At 49.5% G+C, this 23,510-nt stretch overlaps 2 protein-coding genes across 5 annotated transcripts in view; both read right to left on the bottom strand.

The window, feature by feature from the left end:
* ZNF250 (zinc finger protein 250) overlaps positions 1–1,101 on the bottom strand; it is a 42,060-nt gene extending 40,959 nt beyond the window's left edge. For both annotated transcript variants that reach the window (XM_074352809.1, XM_074352807.1), the window contains exon 1: positions 969–1,101. The gene's annotated coding sequence lies outside the window, so the exon portion shown is untranslated. The remainder of the gene's footprint in view (positions 1–968) is intronic.
* The window catches only part of ZNF16 (zinc finger protein 16), a 33,864-nt gene extending 11,033 nt beyond the window's left edge, over positions 1–22,831 (bottom strand). Inside the window, exons 1-6 of one of the 3 annotated variants that reach the window (XM_074352789.1) lie at positions 20,195–22,831; positions 19,676–19,802; positions 18,864–18,977; positions 15,669–15,733; positions 15,171–15,276; positions 11,431–13,449 (exon numbers count right to left, since the gene is read on the bottom strand). In XM_074352789.1, the coding sequence (XP_074208890.1) occupies positions 11,431–13,449; positions 15,171–15,276; positions 15,669–15,733; positions 18,864–18,977; positions 19,676–19,802; positions 20,195–20,314 (2,551 nt within the window). In that variant the 5' untranslated portion in view covers positions 20,315–22,831. Of the gene's footprint in view, positions 1–968; positions 1,126–11,430; positions 13,450–15,170; positions 15,277–15,668; positions 15,734–18,863; positions 18,978–19,675; positions 19,803–20,194 lie in introns of those variants that run through there. The other 2 variants (XM_074352788.1, XM_010961207.3) reach the window with 2 other exon arrangements.
* Between the last annotated feature and the right edge of the window lie 679 nt (positions 22,832–23,510).

Genomic DNA, 23,510 nt, shown 5'->3' on the forward strand with positions numbered 1-23,510 from the left:
CTGCTACTGAACCAGGGAGTGTTTGTTGAGTTTTCCTTTTTAAGTTGTGTTTTTCTTGATTCAGCATTTGCTTGGTCGCTGTAAACCTGCATGTTTTCTACATTTTGACAAATCTGGTTTGGCAGTTTCTACTTTTTTTTAACGTTTATGTGGATGAACTGGTGTCAGGCGCTGCCTACTCCATTTTGCTCTACAGAGGCTTTTAAAGGTTGAGCTATCATCAGCCTGTTTTCTCCCTGGACCAAGAGTCCTGGCCTAACTCACCATTCTCTGCCTGGCATATCCTTGGGCATCTGGCAGCAGGCTTGTCCCTCAGGGTGACTTCTTGGGACTCCGTCATGTTTCTCATCTTCTATCCATCCCCTCCCTCTAACAGACGTAGGACTGCCCCGTACCATCTCTGCCCAACCTTCCCTGGCCACACAAGGTCTGACCAGGGTACTCTGCTCAGATGTCCTGAGTACAATTAATAGGTCCCACACAGTTAAGAGTGTCTTCTTGTAAAACAAATCCCAGTAAGGAAAGCTTACAATGATCCTAAGACTGCTGAGAGGCTCACAGAAGAGGTGAGTTAGTGAGGGGTCTTCAGGAAGGACTCTCCAGTATTTGAAGGGGTTGGGAGTATCTGGCAGTGTGAATGCAGCCAGGAGGGAATGGGCCAAGGATGGACTAGGGCAGGGGTCCAAGTGCAGGGACCAGCACCAGCTTGGTGAATAAGTAAGGCAGGGCTCAGCTGGTGACCATCACGCCACATCCCTCTATGTCAAGTGAGGAAACCAGGGTCCTGCTCAGGGCACCAGGACAGCCAGGCACCAGGCCAACTTTCTCTCTGATCTCTGCCTTGGCCCCTCAGATCCACAAGCACCCTGCCCCTAACGACATGGACACCTCCTGAGGTAAGTACTAGGTGATGTAGACAAAGTCCCCCCAGAACAAGGCATCAGAACAAGGAAACACACTCCCAGTACCTGGCTGCTGATGCTGAAGGGCAGATCCAGGGTGGGTCATGGCGGGAGCATCACTCACACAGGCCTGGGTTCCAGGGGTCCAAGGGGATGGTCCTGGAACTGAGGGCTCCATTTCTGCCTCTTCAGGGCGGGCTCTGAGGCTGGGCATGGCTGGGACCTGGAGACCAGCAAGGATGCAGGTGAGTGTGCAGAGGGTCCTGGGACTCGTCCTCCCACCAGGCAGGGGTTACTCCCTCCACCCCTGTAGCCTGAGACCTGAAGAGGGCCTGGTGATTGATGCCACATTCCCTGATTCCAGAACCAAGGGGAGGGTCAGCCAGGGACACAGGACTCACGAGCGAAGGTAATGGGTGGGAAGGGGCGAGATGATGACCACAAGGCAAGGTGAGCACACAGTGCCCTGTGGGCACCACCTGGAAGGGTTCAGGCCTGCCCTGAATAAGAGAGCGGCTCCTGTGGAGCCTGTGCCTCCTGTGGGACATTCCTTGTTCCTGACACAATGCCCTGGAGGTTCGCCACCAGACCCAGTCACTGGCGGAGCAGCAGCTCCAGAGTTTGGGTTGCCAGGGGTAGCATGAACTGCAGATATGCACAGAGTCATCACAGCGCCACCCTACTGGTCAATCCTGTCTGACTGTGCCCTCTTGGCAGCATCCACAGAGGGTGTCCCCAACCCCACCCTCCTGGGCTGCCCTTCTGCTGCACCAGTGGCTCCCTTCGAGGCTCCTCCTTATCTCCCCCTTCATGTTGGTCCCCCAGGGTTCACTTTTTTCCCTATATTAACTTCCTTGGTTAATTCGTCCAGTCCTAAGGCATCAACATCCTTTATGCTGTGAAGACTTTCAAACTTGGGTTCATCCCTGGCTCTAAGTGCTCTCTCTGAGCAAGAGACGGGACATTCCCACCTGGACACATGATGGGTCCCCCACATGGACCAAGTTACTAATTTCCTCCAACCCTCCCACTGCTGTCTCTGTGCAAATGCACTGTGCTCTGCCCAGCAGCCCACCAGGAGTGGAGTGACACATCTTGGCCCCTTACTCACACTGCACCATCTACAGGTACCACTGACCCCTCTGCCCTTCAAGGGTGGAGAAGACGAGGCAGGACACATTGGCAGAAGCCCAGGGTGGCCACTGCCAGCCAATCTTTGGACTGGATTTCTCCACTTGGACACATGCTTTCAGTGTTTCCAAAACACCCACTATATTCCAGGGTCTGTTCTGGGGACAGTGTGACCATCACCCTCATGGATCTCACTGGGGAGACAGATAACAGCAAATGCATCATATGAGATGGGCGAGTGCTCTGGACACAGGTAGTAGGGGAGGGGTGGAGCCTGGGGCAGGTGGGCATTTAAACCAGGACCAGAGAAGAGAGCTTAGGCCATGCCTGCTGGAAAGGTGGGAGAAGGCAGGGGTGAGATGGTGGACAAAGCTCAGAGACAGGATTACTGGGGATGGATTATAAGAGGCCATGACTGACTGATGAAAGAGAGGCACCAGCCGTATTTCTACATTAGGAGAGTCATAACTCACGAACCATCTCAGGAAGATTAACCTGGTGTGGTCACTCAAAGGAATGGTGCAGGTGAGACTCAGAGCAGGGAGAGCACTGACTCAAGGCACCCAACCATGCAGCAGCAGAACAAGGCAGATGCTGCTTCCAAGGGTGAACCTTCACTTACCCTCTCCCAAGGGGAGACTCAGTCACTTGCAATATTTACTCATTTCATTCCATTTAAATATTCTTGAAATGATCATCACTGTCTCTGAATTGGAGCACAGTCATAAGGCTCAATATTCAAAAGGTTAAGAGGACTTAAGGTGGAGTATCTCCCAGCCAGCCACTTAGTTCCCCTTCCCAGGTTCTAATGTATCCTTCCAGATTGCTGTTAGCTTACAAAAGCAAATACGTGTATCTTTCACCTTCTTATTATAAACTGTACCAAATGATGCTCGTTTTACGTCTTGTTTTTCTCACTTCAATATATATGGGATCTTGCCCAGGAGGACATAGCTCCAGTCTATGTAGACAGAATGTCCCTCCCTACCCATTTCCACATCCTAATGGAACCTATGGATATTCTACGCTGCACAGCAAAAAGAGATTCTGCAGAGGAAAGTAAGGTTACGGGTCTGAGTTATCCTGGAGGACGCAACCTAATCACACGAGCTGTTGCTGACTCACAGGTGCTCCAGGAGCTAAGGACAGTCATCAAGGAAACATGCACCCTCGGGAACCGATTCTACCAACGAGCTTGGAAGCTGGTTCTCCTGGCTACAGGCTCAACCTGATGCTAAGGTACGACTTCAAGGACCAGCAGCCACAGTCCACGCAGGCATCCACAGAATGGGCATGACCCAGCCTTCAGCCCCACTCTCCATCCCCAGAGCCCGTTCTCCATCCGGAGGGGGAATCCATCACCGACTGGGCCTCCAGGCCGGACAGTTGGCGCCAAGCGACACCCCATTCATTTCTCACCCGGCTGCGTACAGCTCTGATGTTCGCAGAGAATTCCTGGGGCGCGTCTACCACCCTCACCCCACGCGCCAAGACACCATTCACCGCCCCCAACAAGCCCTCCGGGGAGGGGCCCTCCGAGGCTGCGACCGCCCACGACAAGCAGCGCCCGCCCCTCCGCCCGCGGTCCCCACGACCTCCCGCGCATCCGAGCTCAGACTGCCCGGGCTGGCTTGCACCGCGGGGGCATCAGAGTCACGCGGCAGCACGGTCAGCAACGTGGACGCTTCACCCGGACCACCTCCTACCTCCGCGGGTCTCTCCAGGAAGCGCGCAAGGCCGCAGGGCCCAAGCGGCTCGGCCCCGAGGCGGACTCCGGAAGTCCCGCCTCAACTTCCGCCCCGCGGGCCCGCCCCACCCAGCGTAGCCTCTCTAGGCTGCGGGAGGTCGGGGCGACTCGGTGGACCCGCCCCCGACCCCCGCGAGGTCCCTGGCGCCAGGAGAGCCCTACATTCAGAATTGGCTCATGCAACTAATTGACCAGGTGGCAAAGAAATATAAAAAAAGAGAGAAGCGATTATAAATTCAGGGAGAACCAGGGACTTAGATACACAGGTACCTAGCATCTGAACAGATTTTGCTTGATCAAAAATGGGATGCACGTGGAAGAACCGAATCCCTCAGTACATGATTTGACAGACAGATGGAAAAAACCCAAATACCTTCAATAGACAATGTACATTTTGCCCATGGGACATTTATAAAAATTGATTATACATTTCTACATAAAGAATACAAATATTTTAAAGTATGCATTTTACAGGCAGAATAAACTATCAAAATTAGAATAGAAATATGTAATAAAAAGTTGACCCAAACCCTTTAACTACTGGACTTTACGAAACAGTGTCTACATAACTTATGTATGAAAAATGATACTAGCTGGAAAATTACAGACTATTTACAAAGCAATAAAAAGCAAAGCACTTCATCCCCACACCTATAGAACTCAGTGTAAAGTATAAAATATATAATATTCATTGAATATTTTTCAGAGAAAAAATATAATGTATATCAACCTTAAATACTTTTTCATTATTAAAGAAGACAAAAACATTTATCTTAAGCTAGAAAAAGGAACATTTTTCTGCAGCAGCAATAACCAATCATATAAGGTAACAAGAAAGTAATGTCCACCACAATAGCAACAAAAACTATGAAATACTGGGGAACTAACAAGAAACACTCAAGACCTCTGTGAAGAACACTCTGAAACTCTAGTAAAGGACACAGAAGATGATCTGAGTGAATGGAGAGAGATTTCTTGCTCTATGATGAGACAACTTAATAATTCAAAGTATAAAATTTCCCCCAATTTAACCTATAAATTCACTGCAATCCAATCAAAATTCTAATTAGAGTTTTACAAGGAAACTTGATGTGATGGAAAAAGAAAAGTCACTGAATAAACAAGTTAATATTGTATAGCACAAGGGACTATTCAATGTCTAATATTGAAAAGGAATGTATGTATGTATATGTATGACTGAAACACTGCTGTACACCAGAAATTGACACATTGTACACTGACTATACTTCAATTAAAAAATAATCATAAGCCAGGCCATTAAGCAAATCTTACAAATTAAAAAAAAAAAAAGTCACTGAATAGCCAAATCAGCCTAAAAAGGGAAGCAGGCAGCTGTGCCATCAGTATCAGCACAAGAACCAACAAGCAGGAAAAGCAGCACAAAAGGGAGCTTGAGGGTCAGACTTCCTCACACGTGTGATTTAACAAATGATAAAAGTGGTACCACCATCCGTGACAGTTTTGGTTGTTTAGAAGGTGCTGAAAAAGTAATCCCACTCAATGAAGAAAACCAAAACCAGACCCCTGACAACACATACAATGGGAGTCTCTAAGTGAACTTAAGACCTGAATGTGGACAGTAAAGAAATGCGGTTAGCAGAAAAAAATACACAGGAAATATTTTCGACACCCTGGGAGGAGATGCTCTGATTAGCCATCAGAGAAACACAAATTAAATGGCAGAGACACCACCTCACGCTGCTGGGCTGGAGGGGTTAGAAGCCTGGATAACTCGTGCTAGCACCTGAAGTTTGGGTATTTTTCTCTCATGTAAAAATCAGAAGTCTGTATGGCAGGTTCCCCAAGGCAGTGGTCAGGGACCCAGCTTCCCTGCCTGAGGATATCCTGCTCGATGAATTGGAGGGGAAGAGGGAATGGAAAAGGGAGATGAGGAGCTGCTTCTGCTGCAGTCTCCCCTGTGGTCACCTGCTGCAGCAGGATATAGCCCCTGGCCAAGAGGAAAACCCCATAGTCCTGTCCAGTCGCCAGGCAGCTCAGCTGAGTCCCTGTGGACAAGGTGCAGCCTCTCCACCAGGTCCTAGAACAAAGGGCAAGTTGCCTGCCCCCCCACCCCACCCCAATCTGCAGTGTGGAGAAGGCTGAGGAGGTGAAACAGCAGTGTCCACGCTGTGCTGGCTGTGTGTCCAAGGGTGAGGCTGATGTGGGGTTGTTGGGTACACTGTGTAGCTGTTTTGGATGCCATAATTTCACACACTTGTAAGCGAGCTTAGCAGTCACCTCTGTGCAGACAGTGCAGAGTCTCCTGCTGAGACCCTCTCCCTGGCAGGGAGGGAGCTTCAGGACAGCAGCTGGCTCACAGACTCAGCTCTGGGAGGAGCTCTCTGGGCCCTGGGTCTGTCAGTGGACTTGGCACTCTGGGGCTTCACGCACCTCCCCCCCTCCACCACCACCCTGAGGAGGGAGGCAAGGGACTGCCCAATTCTACAGGGTCTCCTGATCGACAGCTGGGAGCCTGGGCCAGCTGCTTGTCTACACACTTCCATTTAGTTCCCATGCAAAGGCCCCATCTATACACAGGTTAAAGCCCGAGGTCTCCTGTCTTGTATTTATCGCCCTCTCTATGCTGCCCCTCCTCTCCCTAGCTCACGGTACCTCAAGGCCACCTGCACCGCCAAGCTCAGGTGGGAAGGCAGTGCCTGACCTTGACCACTCACCCATCAAGGTCATTAGGATGACCCTGCCCACTCAATGAATAGTGGCACCAGCAGCCATCTATCCCTCTGGACACAGCCAACTGGAGAGGTGCTGCCACATGGCCAAGGTGGGTCAGTCCTTTCCCCAAACTCTGCACCCATGGCCACATTTGTTGGAGCCCCACAAGTCCACAGGATACATGAGTGGACACCTGACCAGAGACTGGCCAGAGCCCTCTCCTTAGAATATGAATCAAAACACTAAGTTCCCAGCCTTATTCTGGCAGGTCTCTGGGAAGCAGAGATGACCCCAGTAACTGTGGTGGCCAGTTTTTCAGCCCAGTGGACTGTGGAACTGAGAAGGCAGGTCTGCAGGGAAACCAGGATACAAGCTGAGGGGTGGGAAATGCAGAAACTTCCCGTTACTGACTCCAGTTTTTCCATGTGGGGTTCCGTGAGACGTCCCTGGGTCCCTACGGATGGTGCACCCTTCTTTGCTGAAGTTACCTTAAGTAGGTGTCTGTTACTTGTAACTAGGAGCCCTAATGCACACAGCCAACCCCTCCACCTTCAAGTCTGCAGTTTTCTTCTGACCCCACCTTCAGATACAGAAGCAGCGGCATATATACAGCATGGAAGTGAAATGACTCAGCTCAGTCTAGCTGCCTGGAGAGTCAGGGCCTCAGAAATTGGAATCAGGGGCAGTGACCGGGCCACTCACTCCTGCATGAATGTAAGCAGTAATGGAATCCACCCATTACTTTTCAATGCTTGTGAAGAAGCACAAGAAACTCAAATAAACCCTAGAACTGGTGGGGAAAAAGGAAACATCAACTACACATGATAAAGCATAGGACTGGCACAGGAATTCACACAACAGATTAACAGGCACTTAAGGGCAGAACACCTTTTACAGCAGAGAAGACCAGATTTCAGTCTGTTTCTGATTCACATCCAGTTGTGTTTCAAGAGCTAGTGGTAGAGGTCAAGGACATGGATCAACCCTGAGTCCAGCATGGCAAGGCCCCAGTGGAACTGCTGTAAGACAGGCAGGCACAGAAGGCAAGTGAAGGGGCCCCTGGGAACCTTCAGCACCTGCCCCCACTGCCTGGGGCACCCTTTCTCCTTACAGCAAAGGCTGCCCAAAGCCTCTGGGAATTTTACTTAATAATCCTGTGTTCTGGCAATAGTCAGACACCAGAATTAGCAAAATACTGGATTAGTAAATACCACACTTGTGATGCCCACACAGGAAGCAGATCTGCCTGAGCCCCGTGAACCATCGCCCTCACGGTAATAGCTGTCTGCCAGGAAGGCTGAGTCCACGGGCAGCTCCTGGAGTACAAGCTTGAAGGTAAGGGTCCTTCTCCACACCCCCAACAGGACCCGACCCCCACCAATATCTCTGGCTCACAAGTCCAGCCAGGCTACAAAAGTAGTTCATGGAGACCAGACCATCCATACTCTACTAGTCCAATGAGCAGAAAGTAATGTCTACCTCAAAGTATTAACCACCTTAAGTTCTGTCCTGTCATAATCCCACACAGCGTGTGGTAAGAATGACCAATACAGAGAGATCTGAGGTAGGAGACTATACCTGCCTGCTATACAGCACAGGTAAGAAAGACCTATGGGAAAACAGCTGTCACTTCCCTAGAACAGCAGCCTTCGGGGACCTGAGAGTGCCCTGCCTTCGCTTTCCCTCGCGGGGGGAACAAGCATGACTGACCAGCGCAGCAGGAACAAGGGCGCCTTCAGAACCGCATCAAGTAGACGGTATGACGCCTGCTGAGCAGACCTCAGATTCCTGGAGGTCACAACTGTTCTGGCAACAGGTCTCTTGCTTCTAGTGTGTTCCAGGAGACCAAAGCCAGTGCCACTGGTGTGGGCCACAGTGGGGTTGGGAAGGTTACACGCCTGCTGGCATAGGCACAAAGCTCTTCTAGAAAGTTTCTACCAACCAAGCACCTGAAACGCCCGTGTCTTCTCACCTTAGCCAACCTATTCGGCTCAGCAGCAGGGGGGACCGAGTGGGTGAGTGGCCTGTGCCAGGACAGTACGGCTCCCAACCAATGTCAATGCCATCACGAAGCTAGGAGTGCAACTGGGCAGTTTATGACTGGAATCATCAACTACGTAATGTAGAACATTAACTATGTAATAGAAAACTATGTATATAAAATTCAATGCAATTTGCGTGAAATATTTAACTGAAAACTAAAACATTAATCCAAACCGACTGCAGGAATTACTCATGAGGGCGTTTTGGCCAAACTACCTGAAAGAGGATTAGAATAAAAGCTGAGGTTCTCAATTAAGAAAACTTTCGACTGTATGTAAAGATGAAAGTGTAAGAAAAACCCAAGTCACCTCCCCCCGCCCCTCATTTGGCACTCTAATCATGCAGCCTTGAGGAAGATACTGCCACAGTTTCCTAGTCCTTCGGTCTCTTGAAAGGATGTTGAGGCGATCCTTGGAATAGTAACAGTGAATTAATTTTTCTTCCTTCCTAAAAGTCCTTTCTCTACAAGCAGAAGTTGTAACTGGATGACAAGCTCCAAGGCCCTATCTCAGACCGCAGCCAGGAGAGCCAGGGAAGGAGCTTCTGACACAGCTTCAGGAGGTTAAGGTGTCCGGTCATCTCAGGAAGACAGACATTCCATCTCTCAGGTGGAACACGGTGACTAGGCAATGATTAGTGAAGTCACAGGCCAGAGACTCCCAACTGTGGACCGTTTTCCATTTTCCTTTGTGGGTAACACGTCTGGAAGACTCATCTACTAAACCACACTTTCAACAGTCCAGAAATAGTCAGATGGGCCAGCCGCAGGACTGCCAGCCCCCTGCCCAGTGGTACCTTAACTTTTGGGGTGCTGGGGGTGCAGCAGGTGCAGGCCTGCGGCGGCTCAGCAGGCATCCACACCCATAGGCGGTGGAGCTTCGTGGTGCTGGAGCCTCCACTGAGCAGCCTCTCTGTGCCTCAGTCTCACCGTGACATGGGGTTAGCGGGGTTAAAAGTCCCTACTTCACTGAGCTGACGTGAGGATTAAATGAGAAAACCCGGGCAAAGCATCATCACAGTAACTGGCACACGCTAAGGTAAAGGTTTGATGACAGAATCAGGATTTTTGTTCAGCACGTGATAACCACTGTCATCACAGTGGACTAACCCCACTTAAAAAAGTCAAAGCTATTTGTGGTGAAGAATGCTTGGGAGGGGTATCACCAAGAGGCAGTTTCCAACCAGCTTTTCAAAATCCTAAAATGAGTAAAGACCAATACTATTACTACACAGCTAGGAGCCTGGAAAATGAGGCCTGAACCCTGAGTCAAGTCAGTATCAGAAAAGGCAGGTCAACTTCTAAGAGAAAGTTCCTTCAATGAGCAGGAAAATTGGAATAAACTCATTATTCAGAAGGATACTATGAAGAAACAGAATGTCCAGCTATTACATAATTCATCACTCTTCCTTCTCTTCCTTCTTGCCCTGATTCTTATCCACAAAGCACCATGCCACTACAGCTCATCCCAAATCTCAACTGGTTCACCCTTTCCCAAGTGTCGGCACAAACGACCCCACCTGCTCATCAGAGACTCTACAGACACTGTCAGTTGCCAGATTTCAGTTTCTAGAACTGTCTCTTACAGACTGTTTTTGCTGAATTTCTCACATTTATAACCCTATTTCAGCCCATTTTGATGCTAACCTTTCCTCCAGAAAAGAAGTAGAAGGAAGTGCTAGAGAAATTTCTGGAGACACTGAAGAGACACTGCAGGACAAGGTGAGCCCTGAGGGCAGAGCCCCTCAGGTTGCGTGTGGGATAGCCAAGGGCGCTGAGACACTGCTGACCAACAAAGCCCAGGGAGGGACCAAAAGGGACCAAAAGCGCCTGTGAGCATGCAGACAGCGGTTCACAGGCAGACAAACGACCGTACGACAATCTACCCACTAGGCTGCTTAGCACTGTGGCCCTGCCTCACCTGGGTCCTGCCGCCTTGACAGGGTTCGCCCCACGCCAGGCTGCCCAGCGAAAGGGAACATCAACCACTCACCTTCTCTGCCTCAGAAATGGTTCTGGAAACTACCAACAGAGTCTCAATTATGTCCTGGGTCCCACGCCACAGTGTCTACTTTATGCCCATCTTCTTCCCAATTCTCAGGGGTTTCCTTTCCAAATTATCCTCTAGTTTGGAACCCACTTTATATGAGTCACTCGACTTCTCAGCAAGATTCCAACTGTTTGCCTCTGCACACAAGCCTCACCTCTTTCCTTAACAAATTTTGCTTCTACTCAAGAGGCTTCTCGCCACTGTGCATTGTTTGATGCTAAAAATGGGGAATGCTTTTGAAGGTAAAGGCATTGTCCCTCTTACTAGAGCAAAAGCATTCCAGAAAGGCCCTACAAACAACCAAGAGAACCCCAGGCTGGCTCCATCACGCAGAGCCCAAGGATCCCAGTTGCTTCTCTTGAAGCTGAAGCAGATGAAGAGAAGAGAGAAGAAAGACCAGGCCAAAGGGGGCATCGAACTGAGCAGGAAGGTCTGGGGCTTAAAGACAGGGTCAGAGCAAGAGTATTTACTGTGTTTGTCGGGGCCACTCACACAGAGGTGCGTTACCTTGGAACTTTTACCACATAATCTGGCAGCCTCCCTTCAGTTAGCAGTGCACTGGGAGGTAGCTACAGGCCTGAAGGTTGAATGTCCAGGCTGAACGTCGTAAAGTGACAGCCTTCTCATCAGTATGACTCTCCTGCTGTGCAACAGTGAAGAACTGATCAAACAAAGCAGTCCCTCCCCACTGTGGCCTTTACGGTGGTGCTGCATGAAAGCGTCTCTGCACCAGAGGTCCCCACAGCCAACAGCGTCTGGGCTTGCTAGCCTCTCTGAAGCTTGTGAATTTTCTCTTGACCAATGAGAGTTATTCCCTGACTGAAAGTCTTCCCACTTTGGTCACACGCATAAGGTCACTCTCCACTGTGCGTTCTTTGATGTCGCATGAGGTGGGAGCGCTGTCGGAAGGATTTCTGACACTCAGTGCATTCATAGGGCTTCTCTCCAGTGTGAATCCTCCTGTGTTGAATAAGGGACAGGCGGACACTGAACGATTTCTTACACTCGTTGCACACGTAGGGTTTCTCTCCAGTGTGACTCCTCTGATGCCGAATAAACTGAGAGCGCTGGCTGAAGGCCTTGCCACAGTCCCTGCACTCGTACGGCTTCTCCCCAGTGTGAGTCCTGTGATGGTGCACCAGGGAAGAGCGAACGTTGAAGGCCTTCCCGCAGTCGCCGCACTCGTAGGGCTTCTCCCCAGTGTGGATTCTCTGATGGCAGATGAGGTGTGCGCTCTGGCTGAAGGCCTTCCCACAGTCGCTGCAAGTGTAGGGCTTCTCCCCGTTGTGCGTCCGCTCGTGCTTGGTCAGGGTAGATACCTGTCCGAAGGCTTTCCCGCACACATCACACGCGTAGGGCTTCTCCCCGTTGTGCGTCCGCTCGTGCTTCGTCAGGGTAGACACCTGTCCGAAGGCTTTCCCGCACTCGCTACACTCGTAAGGCTTCTCCCCAGTGTGACTCCTCTGATGCCGGTTCAGGTGTGAGCCCTGGCTGAAGGCCTTGCCGCACCGGTGGCACTCATAGGGCCTCTCCCCGTTGTGCACTCTCTGGTGCTGGACGAGAGAGGAGAGTGCGCTGAACACCCTGTCACACTCATTACACCCGTAGGGTCTCTCGCCACTGTGTGTCCTCTGATGGTGAACGAGGTTAAAACTCTGGCTGAAGGCCTTCCCACACTCCTTACACTCAAAGGGTCTCTCTCCAGTGTGGATTCGCTGATGCCGAATAAGATGTCCCCTTTGACTGAACGTTTTCCCACACTCATCACACCCATAAGGTTTTTCTCCAGTGTGAATTCTCTGATGAACAATGAGGGTTCGGTTCAGGCTGAAGGACTTTCCACACTCGTTACATTCATAGGGCTTTTCTCCTGTGTGCACTCTCTGATGCTGAATGAGAGATAATCGTGCACTGAAGGCTTTGCCACACTCAGCACAGTCATACGGTTTCTCTCCAGAGTGGGTTCTCCGATGCTGCGTGAGGTGCGACTGTCTACTGAAGGCTTTCCCACACTCCTCACACGTGTAGGGTTTCTCCCCACTGTGGGTCCTCTGATGACGAGTCAGGTGAGAGCTGTGACCAAAGGCCTTTCCACACTGCCTGCACTCATGAGGCTTCTCCACTGTGTGAACTCTCAGATGCTGACCGTCAGGCGAGTGTGCACTGAAAGCCTTCACACACTCACTAAACTCGTAGGGCCATTCTCCAGTGCGAGGGTCCCAGTCCTGAGCAACGCAGGGAGGAGCAGGGAAGGCTTCACTGCGTTCCTCACATGTGCGGGACTTCTCTGCACTGTGAGCCCTCTGATGCTCTGTGAGGGCTCTGCTCTGACTGACAGCTTCTCCACACTCAGCACACTTTTCAAAGGGTTTTTCTGGACAGTGAATCCTCTGGTTCTCAATGAAAAGTGAACTCTGCCTGGGCATTTTCACAAACTCGGGTGCCTGGCACGCTCTTTCTCCTACATGGAAACGCTGGAGGTTTGTGAGGTCCTCACTCGGCTGGGCGTTCTCTGCATGTGACACATCCTGGCAGAGACTCTCCCCTGAAGAGAGTCTGCGGTGTCTGACGGGGTTTGCATCTGCAGAGCAGTTCACCTCAGTGGGCCTGCCGTTCGGGCCTCCCTCCCCTGTGGGGGTTTGCATTCGTGTCACTGTCACTGGCCTGAGACTGCTCTTCTCGGGGGGGCCCTTCCCAAGGCCCTCCACTGCAAATGTTCCCCAGCAATTCTTTAGCTTTCTCTCACTTCTACTCATCTCCTCTAAATCATATTCCTTGGAAGCAGTCCTTACGTGTTCTTCTGATTCTGTTCTCTGGGATTCTATTTCCTCAGAAATTTCCTGCTTTGGAGTCAACTCCCTTTTATCCATCCTAGACTCATAACCTGAAAGAATGGGAAGAAAATGAATTACTCATGTTTTACTATGGGAGATAATTTGAACGTAAATAGGAACATTTATACGAAACAATTCTCTCCTAGGAGGATTTGGGTTCTTAGGATGCAAAAAGAAAAAACGACCTCACTGGGAAGAGGAAAGAGAAGGTGAGCAGAGAGAAGCGTGCTGTCAGCGCAGTGAGAGCTGGTGTGGGAGTGAAGGAGGGAGGGAAGGAGGCCCACGGTCAGAGGCCCCCACCTGCAGGTGGGCTCACCAGGCACAGGCCGAGCAGGGGTGTGGGGCAGACTGAGGGAGAGGGGCTCCCAGAAAGGAGGAGCATAAGGAAGGTGAAGGGAGTGGAGGCCTGGAAGGTCACCAGCTCTGCTGACCTCACTGCCGCACACTCTGGAAACACGGTATCTCCCTGGCTTACACACAACAGGCATTCAAACACCTGCTGAGAAATAAATGAATCATAAATGACTTAACGAATGAAGGGTATACAGAATAATGAGTAACAGGAAAAACAATTTCATCTGGACAACTGGTCTCACAGACAAAAATGATAGAAAATAGAGAAAAACAGAAACAAATAAGCAGCCCACCCTTCAAACAGAAGGTGCAGCACAAGGCAAAACAGCCAGATGTGTGCAGCAGCCCACACCATACGCTTCCAATGAGCAGAAGTGCCGGGACATTTGTGACAGCTGTGATACACCTGGATTCTGAGACCCAACGAAAGGAAACTGACCCTAAACAAAACAAAACACTCCTTGCACTCATACAGCTTCTCCCGGGTGTAAGTCCTGTGATGGTGCACCAGTGGGGAGCGAACGCTTAAGGCCTTCCCACAGTCGCCACACTTGCAGGGCTTTAGAAGTGGAAGACAGCAGACAAAGGACATCTTTAATGTACTGAAGAATGTAACTGTCAACCGAGAATTCCATGTCCAGCAAAAATATTCTTCAAAACCAAAAGCTGGGAAACTCCGTGTTGATGACAGCGTAATGAACCCCATGGATGCATGTCTCAGCGAAGCGAGCAGAGCTGGCAGGAAGTACTAAAACAAAACCAAACAAACACCCAGCCTAGACTAACAACCGTTTACTGTCTTTGGAAATTGTCCTAAGGGCAAACAGCCAATGGAGAAACGCTTATCCAAGAAACTCTACCAAAACTTGGTAAGAAGAGCAAGTGTGTGTGAAACCTGAACCGTGACCAGCTGCACCCCCACTCACTCAGCTCAGCACGACAGATACTCCCTCCAGTTAGATGGGACAAGAAGGGGCTTCCTCTCCCCTCAGCTCCCAGCAAAGCTTACCACATCTCACCAGGAGGTTAGACCACCAGCGCTCATCATCCCCTCCACATCCCAGGTGAAGCTCCTGGAGAAATGTGGCTGAGAGGGCAGGAGACTCCTTCCTCCTCCCACCCTCCTGGAGTCAGGTCAAACCTCCAAGACTGACTTTTGAGAACACTGCTGTCCAGTCCAGCTGGATTGGACTGCTGGCCTATGCATACCCTGGGGTGTTCTCAAACTGGCCTTATCACTTAGGGTGAGGGTTTTACAGGGCTCTGTGCCAGAAATGGGATGAGGATGAGATATACATTAGTCTAAATCTCAGTGTCACAGACAGAAAAGTCTCAAATGCGACAAAAACAGCACAAAGGAGGTAGGTGAGAGTAGAGACGTGCTGGAGCAAGGAAGTGACAGCAGACGGTAACTTACATGCACAGGAACAAAGGAAGATAAACGGCAAATAAGACCGTAGAAACTGTATACATATGTGCTTGCTTTCATTTCTTCTTTCAGTTTCCATGGTAGACACAGAATTCTATAAAGTAACAATTACAAACATGTGTTGTTGTATTTGTAACACGCACAGGTGTACAACAGCAGCATAGAAAGGGAGAAGAGGAAACAGCTCTACAGGAATACCCGTTCTGCAGTCACTGGAATTGTCTGTATGAACCACAAGGACATGTGGGTAAGTTAAGAGCAACTGCTAGGAAGTGACAGTGTGAGGTGGGGCCACGTAACCGGACTCTGACTACTTCAAGGAGTGAAACTGCCCTTCCACCCTTTCTTCTCTCATGGCCTGCCGTTAAACCTGGAGCTGAGTGTTTGGACAGGTTGCTCCAGAAGGTGGCAGAGAAACAAGACAAACAAACCGGCCTCCAAACGAACATGTCAAAGTGAGAACCCACCAAACAGGGACCCAGTTACCTGGGAGGGAGACAAACTTCTATCTGGTTGAGACAATGCATCTGGGGTCTGTGAAAGACCATCACCTAACACAGAGAACGAACATTTCTGTGAGGCAAGAGTTAGGGTGATGTTTTATTCATATCATCACACTTCTCTACACAGATCAGTTCTGTTGTGCTGTTAAATTGATACATATTACTGCACAAAAATAAATTATTTTTAAACACACATCCCGTAGCTTCCTACTCTCCTGGGATAAGAATCAAATCCAACTCCACCTGACGTGGCCCTGTTACTTCCCCTTAAACACCCGTGTCTCTGTTCAGGCCTCTCCCCACTGCACACCGTGGACCCAGAGAGTGGACATCTCCCAGGAGACGGACTACTGCTCCATCCAGGTAGGGAGGTAGGACAGGACAGAAAAGGAAGTGACCAGGGGACAGTGTTTAACAGACTGTGTATCTCACAGGTGAGGCACCGCATGTGGAGAAGCTGCAGAGGACCCCAAAAGTACGTGTAACTGGTTCTGTTTCATCAGGGAAAGTCCAGGTGAGAGAGACAGAGGCCACGTTACAAACTGTTTACAGCACTTTGTTACCCTACCTCCCCCACATACACAAGTGTTCCCACTGTATGCATCCAAAATTTAATTCTATTTTTATATACAAGCACTGAGCAACTGGAAATTGGAATTAAAAAAAATACCATGTGCAAAAACACCAAAAATTATGAAATACTTAAGGATAAATCTGACAAAAGAGGTAAAATGCCTGTACACAAAAAAACTATAAAATATTACTGAGAAACCAAGACATAAATAAATGGAGATATATATCTTGTTCATGGGTCAGAAAACTCAATATATGTCAGGTTCCCCTAAATTGATCTATGGATTCAATGCAATCTCAACAAAAATACTAGCAGGACTTTTTACAGATATCAATAGCTGATTTTAAAATTCATATGAAAATACAAAGGACCTAAAAGCCAAAACAACTCTGAAAAGGAAGAACAAAAATCAGAGGACTAACGCTACCTGATTTCCAGGCTTTTAGTAAAGCATTCACAATCAGAACAGTGTGTGGAGTGAAGACTGACAACAGATCAAGGGGAGACTCAAGTGCCCCCAAATCAATCCATACACACACGGACTCTCATTTTTGACAAAGGTGCAAAGGCAATGCAAGTGGAGAAAGGACAGTCTTTTCAACAAATGGCTGGAATAACTGGAGACCCATTGGTAAGAAAGTAAACTTGGATCATACCTCACAACCAAAACTAATTCAATGTGAATCAAGACTGAAATGCAATATGTACACATTTTAAATTATAAAATTTTCTTCTCAAAGAGGGAAATCTTTTGGGTTAGACAAAGATTTCGCAGCTATGACACCAAAAGCACAATCCATAAAAGAACAAACTGATAAACTGGACTTTACCACAATTTAAAACTTATACTCTTCAAAACACGCTGAAGAAAATTATAAAAAACAAAAACAAAAACATGGCACAGAGTGGAAGAAAAACCCATGCAAAGCATCTATCTGACAGAGGACTTATAAAGAGAACATCCTGTAATCAGAAAGAAACTTTTAAAATCAACAGTAAGACAAAAACTCAATTTAAAAATAGGCGAAGATCTGAACAGACATTCAGACCAATGAAGAAATCCAGAAGGAAAACAAGCACATGAAAGGATGCTCAGCTTCTTTAATCATTACGGAAATTAAACACAAAACCACAATGAGATACCACTGCACATCCATCACAGTGGCTAAAATTAAAAAGACTGACCACACCAAGTGTTGGTGAGGAACTGGAGGAAACGGACTCTCAACCATTGCTGGTGGGAATGTAAAATGGTACAATTACCTTGGAAAACAGTTTGGCAGTTTCCTAAAAGTTTAAATAAACAGTTGCTATGTAACCCAGCCATTCCATTCCTAGGTATTTACCTAAGAGAAAAGGAAATGTATGGTCATATGAAGGTTTGTACAAAAATGTTTACGGCAGCTTTATTTGTATGAATCAAAAATTGAAAACAATCCAAATGTCCACTAACAGAGAATGGATACACAAACTAGATATCCATAAAAGAGAATACCAATCAGGAATAAGAAGAAATGAATTATTGATACACAACATGAATGGATTTCGAAATAACTATGTGAATCAAAAAAAGCCAAAGAAGAATACATGTGCTATGATGACAACTATAAAAAAACTCTAGAAAATGTAATCTATAATGACAGAAAGGAGATCAATAATTGCTTCAGAACAGAGGTGGGAAAGGGTGAGGGGGATTACAAAGAGACATGAGGGAACTTTTCTGGGGTAATGAATGTTGGTTCTCTATGGGAGTGGATGGTTTCACAGGCGCATACATATTCAACATGTTACCAAATTGTATGTTTTAATATGCACAGCATGTTATATGCTAATTATATCCTAAAAACTCTATTTTTAGAAAGAACAAAAAGGGTGTGAGGTTTGGAACCTGTCTGCCAGGGATACTACCCAGCTCTGTCCCTGGCCAGCTGTGTGACCTTGGGCTAGCAACTGAACCTCTCTGTGCCTGTGTCCTGAGCACTGACTCTGCATGGATATTGGAGGTTGTGTAAGTTCACTGTGCCAACACAGTGCTGGGAATGCACTGAGCACAACCAGCCAGGCAATGTTAGCTGCCATGGCAGCACAGAGCAGGGAACTCTGCCCTGCTTACTGTTTACATGCCCAAATCCTTCGCTACACAGGAAGAAGCCCTAATTCATATGTTTCCCCAAAGCCCAGAGTCAGCCTGGGAACTCTGAATGAATGGCAGGAGTGAGAGTTTGGGCAGAAGGGCAAGTCTCCTGGTGGCGTCTCTAAGCAGCCAAGGCAGAGCTCGCCAGCAAGGCCTGAAGAGGGGGTGACATGGAAGTGACTGGGAGGCGGCTCCGCGCAGGGAGGCAGCTGCCAGAGAAAGACGCCTGAGCTCTTTTCAGGAACTGAAAGAGCACTTTCTAGGGTAAAAGGTAAATACAAACCCATTTACGGGCACAGAATAGGGGCCATGAACAGCAGGAAAAGAGAAAAGGAGAGACAGACGGTGGAGAAGGAGGAAAGCAAAATGCCAGCAAAGACAAGACTCGTCTGGAGCTCACGGGAAGCACCTGGTGAGGGGCAGCACCTGCCAGCAGGGCAGGAGAGCCTGGCGTATTCCTGCAGACTCACCTTGACTCCTGTGTCTCCAGACCCAGCTCCCCTCAAATCTTGGTGAGTGTGGGGCCCATGGCTCTTCCCCCTGCTCCAGCCTGGAGATGACATCTGGTTTGGAACCTTGAAGTCCTGCTCCAGAGAAAAGAAAAGGAAGCAGGACTGACAATTCACCCAGGTCCAGGGCAAGACGGCCCCAAGGGCAGCGCCTGTGGGCTGTCATGAGCTCCCATGCCATCTGCTCTCCAAAACAGGGAGACAGACAGAGGTCTGTGTTCCAGCTGAAGAAAAGTCAAACCCAGCTCTCCGGGAGGCCATGGATAAGGGACCTAGCTGGGGCCTGAACATACCATGTAGAAGATTCATGGTAGAGGAGGAGCTGATACCCAGCAGAAGGCCTAAGTATGAGCCAGGTTTAAGGTAGGGCTTTGAAGCCAAATGGACCCAAATCCTAAATCCTCCCTGGGAGCCTATGTGAACTTAATACAGTGATGGTGTCTGTCAGCCTCACGTTCACCTATGAACTGTGTACCCTATCACCAACCTCAAAGATGTATGAAGATTAATTAAGGAGATATGCAAATACTTGGTGTTCAATGAATAACATTCTCCTTCCATATGTCCTACAAAGAAATTGGGGGAGTCCCTGGCACTGCCTGTCCCCTCCTCTGCGCAGACCAGGACTATTCGGGACCAGGGTGAAAAACACCCCATGTCTGGGCAGAGAGGATGAGAAATACTAAATAGCTTTGAGGTCAGCCCTCGTCCCAGTCCCCAGGGCCATTCATGGGGCAGGAAGCCCAGAGCTGAGCTCCAGGGAGAAGCCTCACCCAGCGAGACCAGGTTCCTGTAGGTTTCCAGCATCACATCCCTGTACAGGCCTTTCTGAGCAGGGCCCAGATGGCCCCACTCCTCCCGGGAGAGAAGCACAGCCACATCCTCGAAAGAAACCAAGACCTGGAACGACAAGAGCTTGTTGCAACCCCAGGGTCAGGCCCAGGGAGGGCCTGGGGGCAGGAGGCACCAGGGTGAGGATGGGCACCGCCACCCCCCCCACCCCCAAAGCACATGTACTAGATTGTCTTCCCCACAAGAGTGGGCTCTGAGGCAGGCATCACTTTGACTTGTTTTCTTGCCCACTCCCCGCCCTCACTGTACCCAGTTCAGGGGCTGGGACAACACAGGGTGCAGCACACTTCAGGGACTTGAACCCAAGGGCTGAGGACACTGGGGGTGAATACAGGGCATCATCCACCCTCTGAGACCAGCACCTCAGAGGGAACCATGAAGAGACTGCAGCCACGAAAGGCCTGGGGCCTCACAGAGGTGTCTCTATGAGGACCACTCACCTGGGGTCCACCAGGAAGGAGCTGCCTGACGGCCATCATGGGGTCTCTGAGCTTGTCCAGAGGAAGGCAGAGCTGCAGGGGGAACAGTGTGATGGAGCTTGACCTGCTTTCTCTCCCCATGGCAACTCTGAAACATCTGCGCCAGTACCTCAAGAGGTCTGTGGCAGCAGAGACCTAGTTTGGGGTTACCTGAAATCCCCAGGAAGGGCACGTGGACCAAGTACCCAGTGGCCTGAGACTGTATGTTCCCTTGCCTGCCACGAGGCCTCCCTAGCAGCCAGTGGTGCTGGGATGAAAGCCAGGTCCCTAGTAGTGCACTTGGCTGGGGGAGACAATGTGCTGCATCTCAGGCCCACCTAGAAAGTCCTGGGCGGTGGGCAAGCAGCTGAGATCAAGCAGAACAGGCTCCTACTCTAAGGCAAAGCACAAGCCAGTACGGAGGCTGACGGAGGTGAGGCTTGTGTCAGGTGACGTTAAGGAACAGAAATGAGGGCAGCAAGTGGTGGTAGGAGATATTTTACAAAAGACAGCCAGGAAAGGTACCTCTGATAAAGTAACATCAGAACAGAGATCTGGATGGAGTGAGGGCAGGCACTGTGTAGCTATCAGGGAGATATACCCCAGGTGGGGGTTGCACAAGTGCAGAGGCTGTGAGGTGCAAGCCCACTTGATGTGCTTGAGGAAGGGCAAGGAGGCCAGAGGGGCTGAGGCAGAGTAGGCAAGGGCGAGAGAGAAGAGGGTGGGTGCCTTGTAGAATACAGGACTGGGCTTTTACTCATTGAATGAGCTGGGAGGCATCTGGAAGGTCTCTGCAGAGAGATGTGACCTGACCTGTGGCTTCTCCAGCTCAGCTGCTGCTCTGAAAATAGACTAGGGGTTAGGCGGCAGGGTGGAAGGCCCCAGCAACAATACAGCCAGACACAATAGTGTTCTGGACCAGATGGCAGCAGAAGGTGGTAAGTGGTCAGATTCTAGATGCATTTCAGAGGAACAGTCAATAGGATTTGCTTACAAATTAACGTGGGATGAGACACCAAGATGTTTGGCCCAAATAACTGAGATGATGAAACTTCCAACTACCTAGAAAGATAAGACTGTAGCAGTACATTTGAAGGATAAAAATTAAAAGTTGTTTTGCACATGTCAAGTTTAAGATAACTAATAGACATACATGTAGAGAATTAGGGCATTTGGATACACATGCCCAAATTTCAAGAGAGGTTGAAGCTGGCTGGGTATACACTGGAAACTTTCAGTATACACATGACATTTAGAAAACCACAGATCTGGTTACATTTTAAGCTGACAGGTGTCACAGGGTGTCACCCCCAGGAAACCCTTCCAAACTGGCTTCTGATATACAGCCAGCCTCTACCCTGGGAGACCCCCTCCATGCAAACAGACTCCTTAGTTCAGTAGAAACGTGCCCTTTTTCCTTGATCCAGCTACTCTGGCGTTAGGTGACCACAAGGCCTAGTCTGGTCAACAAGATGTTAAGCAAAATTTGCCAAGAGGCTTTCAGGAAAGGCTTTTCCTACCTGATGAAAAAAAGGAAAGGAGAAACACTTCTGTTTAGAATGACCATGAAGGAAAACCCAAGAGAACCTGAGACACAACGCAGAACAAACCTGTCTGCCCGACCTTCATCACGCAAACCTCTGTTGGACAGGTTAACTGAGTGAACCCAAGCCTATTAATGCCTAGTTCATTTCTCCTGGGCCTTCCCTGAGCCTCCACCTCAGGCCACTTGGGCCAGGGGTAACCTCCTGGTCCTCAGCCAGAGTTTGCCTTAGACAGGCCCCTGGCGCTCATGCCCTTTGTGACTCACAAGTGGTCCCTCCGAACGCGCTCTGCCTTCACTTTCAACCTCAAATGGGAGGCACATAACGCCGCTGTTAGAAGCATGCGTTCTGGACTCCAACAGGACTGAGTTCCAATCCTGGGTACACCGCGTACTAATGCAAGGGTGCCGGGTAAGTGACCGCGCTCCTCACCGACCATAAAACAAGAACAGAACCACTTACCTTTACTGACTATTTAGAGTTAAAACAAAAAAGTGTATAAAGCGCCTCGCACAGTGTTCGCAAAGCACAAACAGAAAACACTAAGTAATCGTAACTATCATCGTCAAGGAAATGTGAACTGAGCGCCTGCTGAACAAATGAACGAAGGAACGCTGGGGTTGTTCTCGCCTGCCTTTCCCTCTCCCGCCGGCAGCCACTGCCCCTTCACCGCACAGCCCTTGCGACATCATCCTTTCAATGAACCTACTCCTGATGAGCGAAAAGTACTCTCCCTCTTCCGAGAAAAAAACCACTCGGTTCATCCTCTGACCGCGCCCAAGTTTCTCCTCCTCCGTGAGGCCTGGCTCGCCCCCACGCCGCCCTGCCTCAGCGCAGGGGTAGCCTGGACTCCCACTTCGGCGCGGGCTTCCGCCTCGCCCGCCCCTCAATCCACACGGACTGGCGCTCGCTCGGACCCTCTCCGCCCCGAGCTACCCGGCTCGCCGCAGGGCCGCGCAGGCACCTCCACGCCAGACCCCGGGCCAGCGATCCCTCAGCTCCGCCGGGAAAAGAATGGCGCGCAACACAGCCCTCCGGGGAGAGCGGAGCCACCAGACCGGAAAGTCGGGCTAGGAACTTCCTCCCCACCGCCAGCGCACCGGCCAATCGGATCCTAGGGTTCTGTCGGGTCGCGTCCAGAGGACTGTAGGCCACTGGCCCACCGGCCTCGCGAGAACGTCAGAGGTGCGTCAGAGAGACAGGAAGTGACGTAGGTCGAAGCGCGGGTCCACCTGAAGAAGCGGAAAGGATCGGAAAGGGAAACAAGGAATGTACGGTGACATCTTTTGTCTTATTCCCGATTGAAATAAAAGATCGTTGTTTTCAGGGTAATGGTAGTAACAAAGTGTTGAGTCTCTATCGCGTGTATAAGTGGACAGTGACGTCACGGGGGGAGGACTTGGGAGCGCTGGTTGTAAGGTACCTGAGCTGCCTATGAAGCGGTGTCGTGTAATTTGAAGGTGACTTAAGTTAATTCTAAATATATATTGCAAGCTCTAAGGCAACCACTACCATTTTTGCTAAAGCATAATCGATATGCTAAGTAGGATAAAAAATCTGACCAGATAAAACGCTCAATTGAACCAGAGAAGGAAGAAAAAGATGGGAAGATTTTTAAAAAGTAACAAGTGCAATGAATAAAAAACAGTAACAAACATGGTATAGACTAACTCAACCATATTAATACTCGCTTTAAAAGTAAATGTTAGATACACAAGTTAAAAGACAGTGTCAAAGCAGGTAAAAAATAAGAC

The sequence above is a fragment of the Camelus bactrianus genome, chromosome 25 (assembly GCF_048773025.1).
Source record: "Camelus bactrianus isolate YW-2024 breed Bactrian camel chromosome 25, ASM4877302v1, whole genome shotgun sequence".
NCBI lineage: Eukaryota > Metazoa > Chordata > Mammalia > Artiodactyla > Camelidae > Camelus > Camelus bactrianus.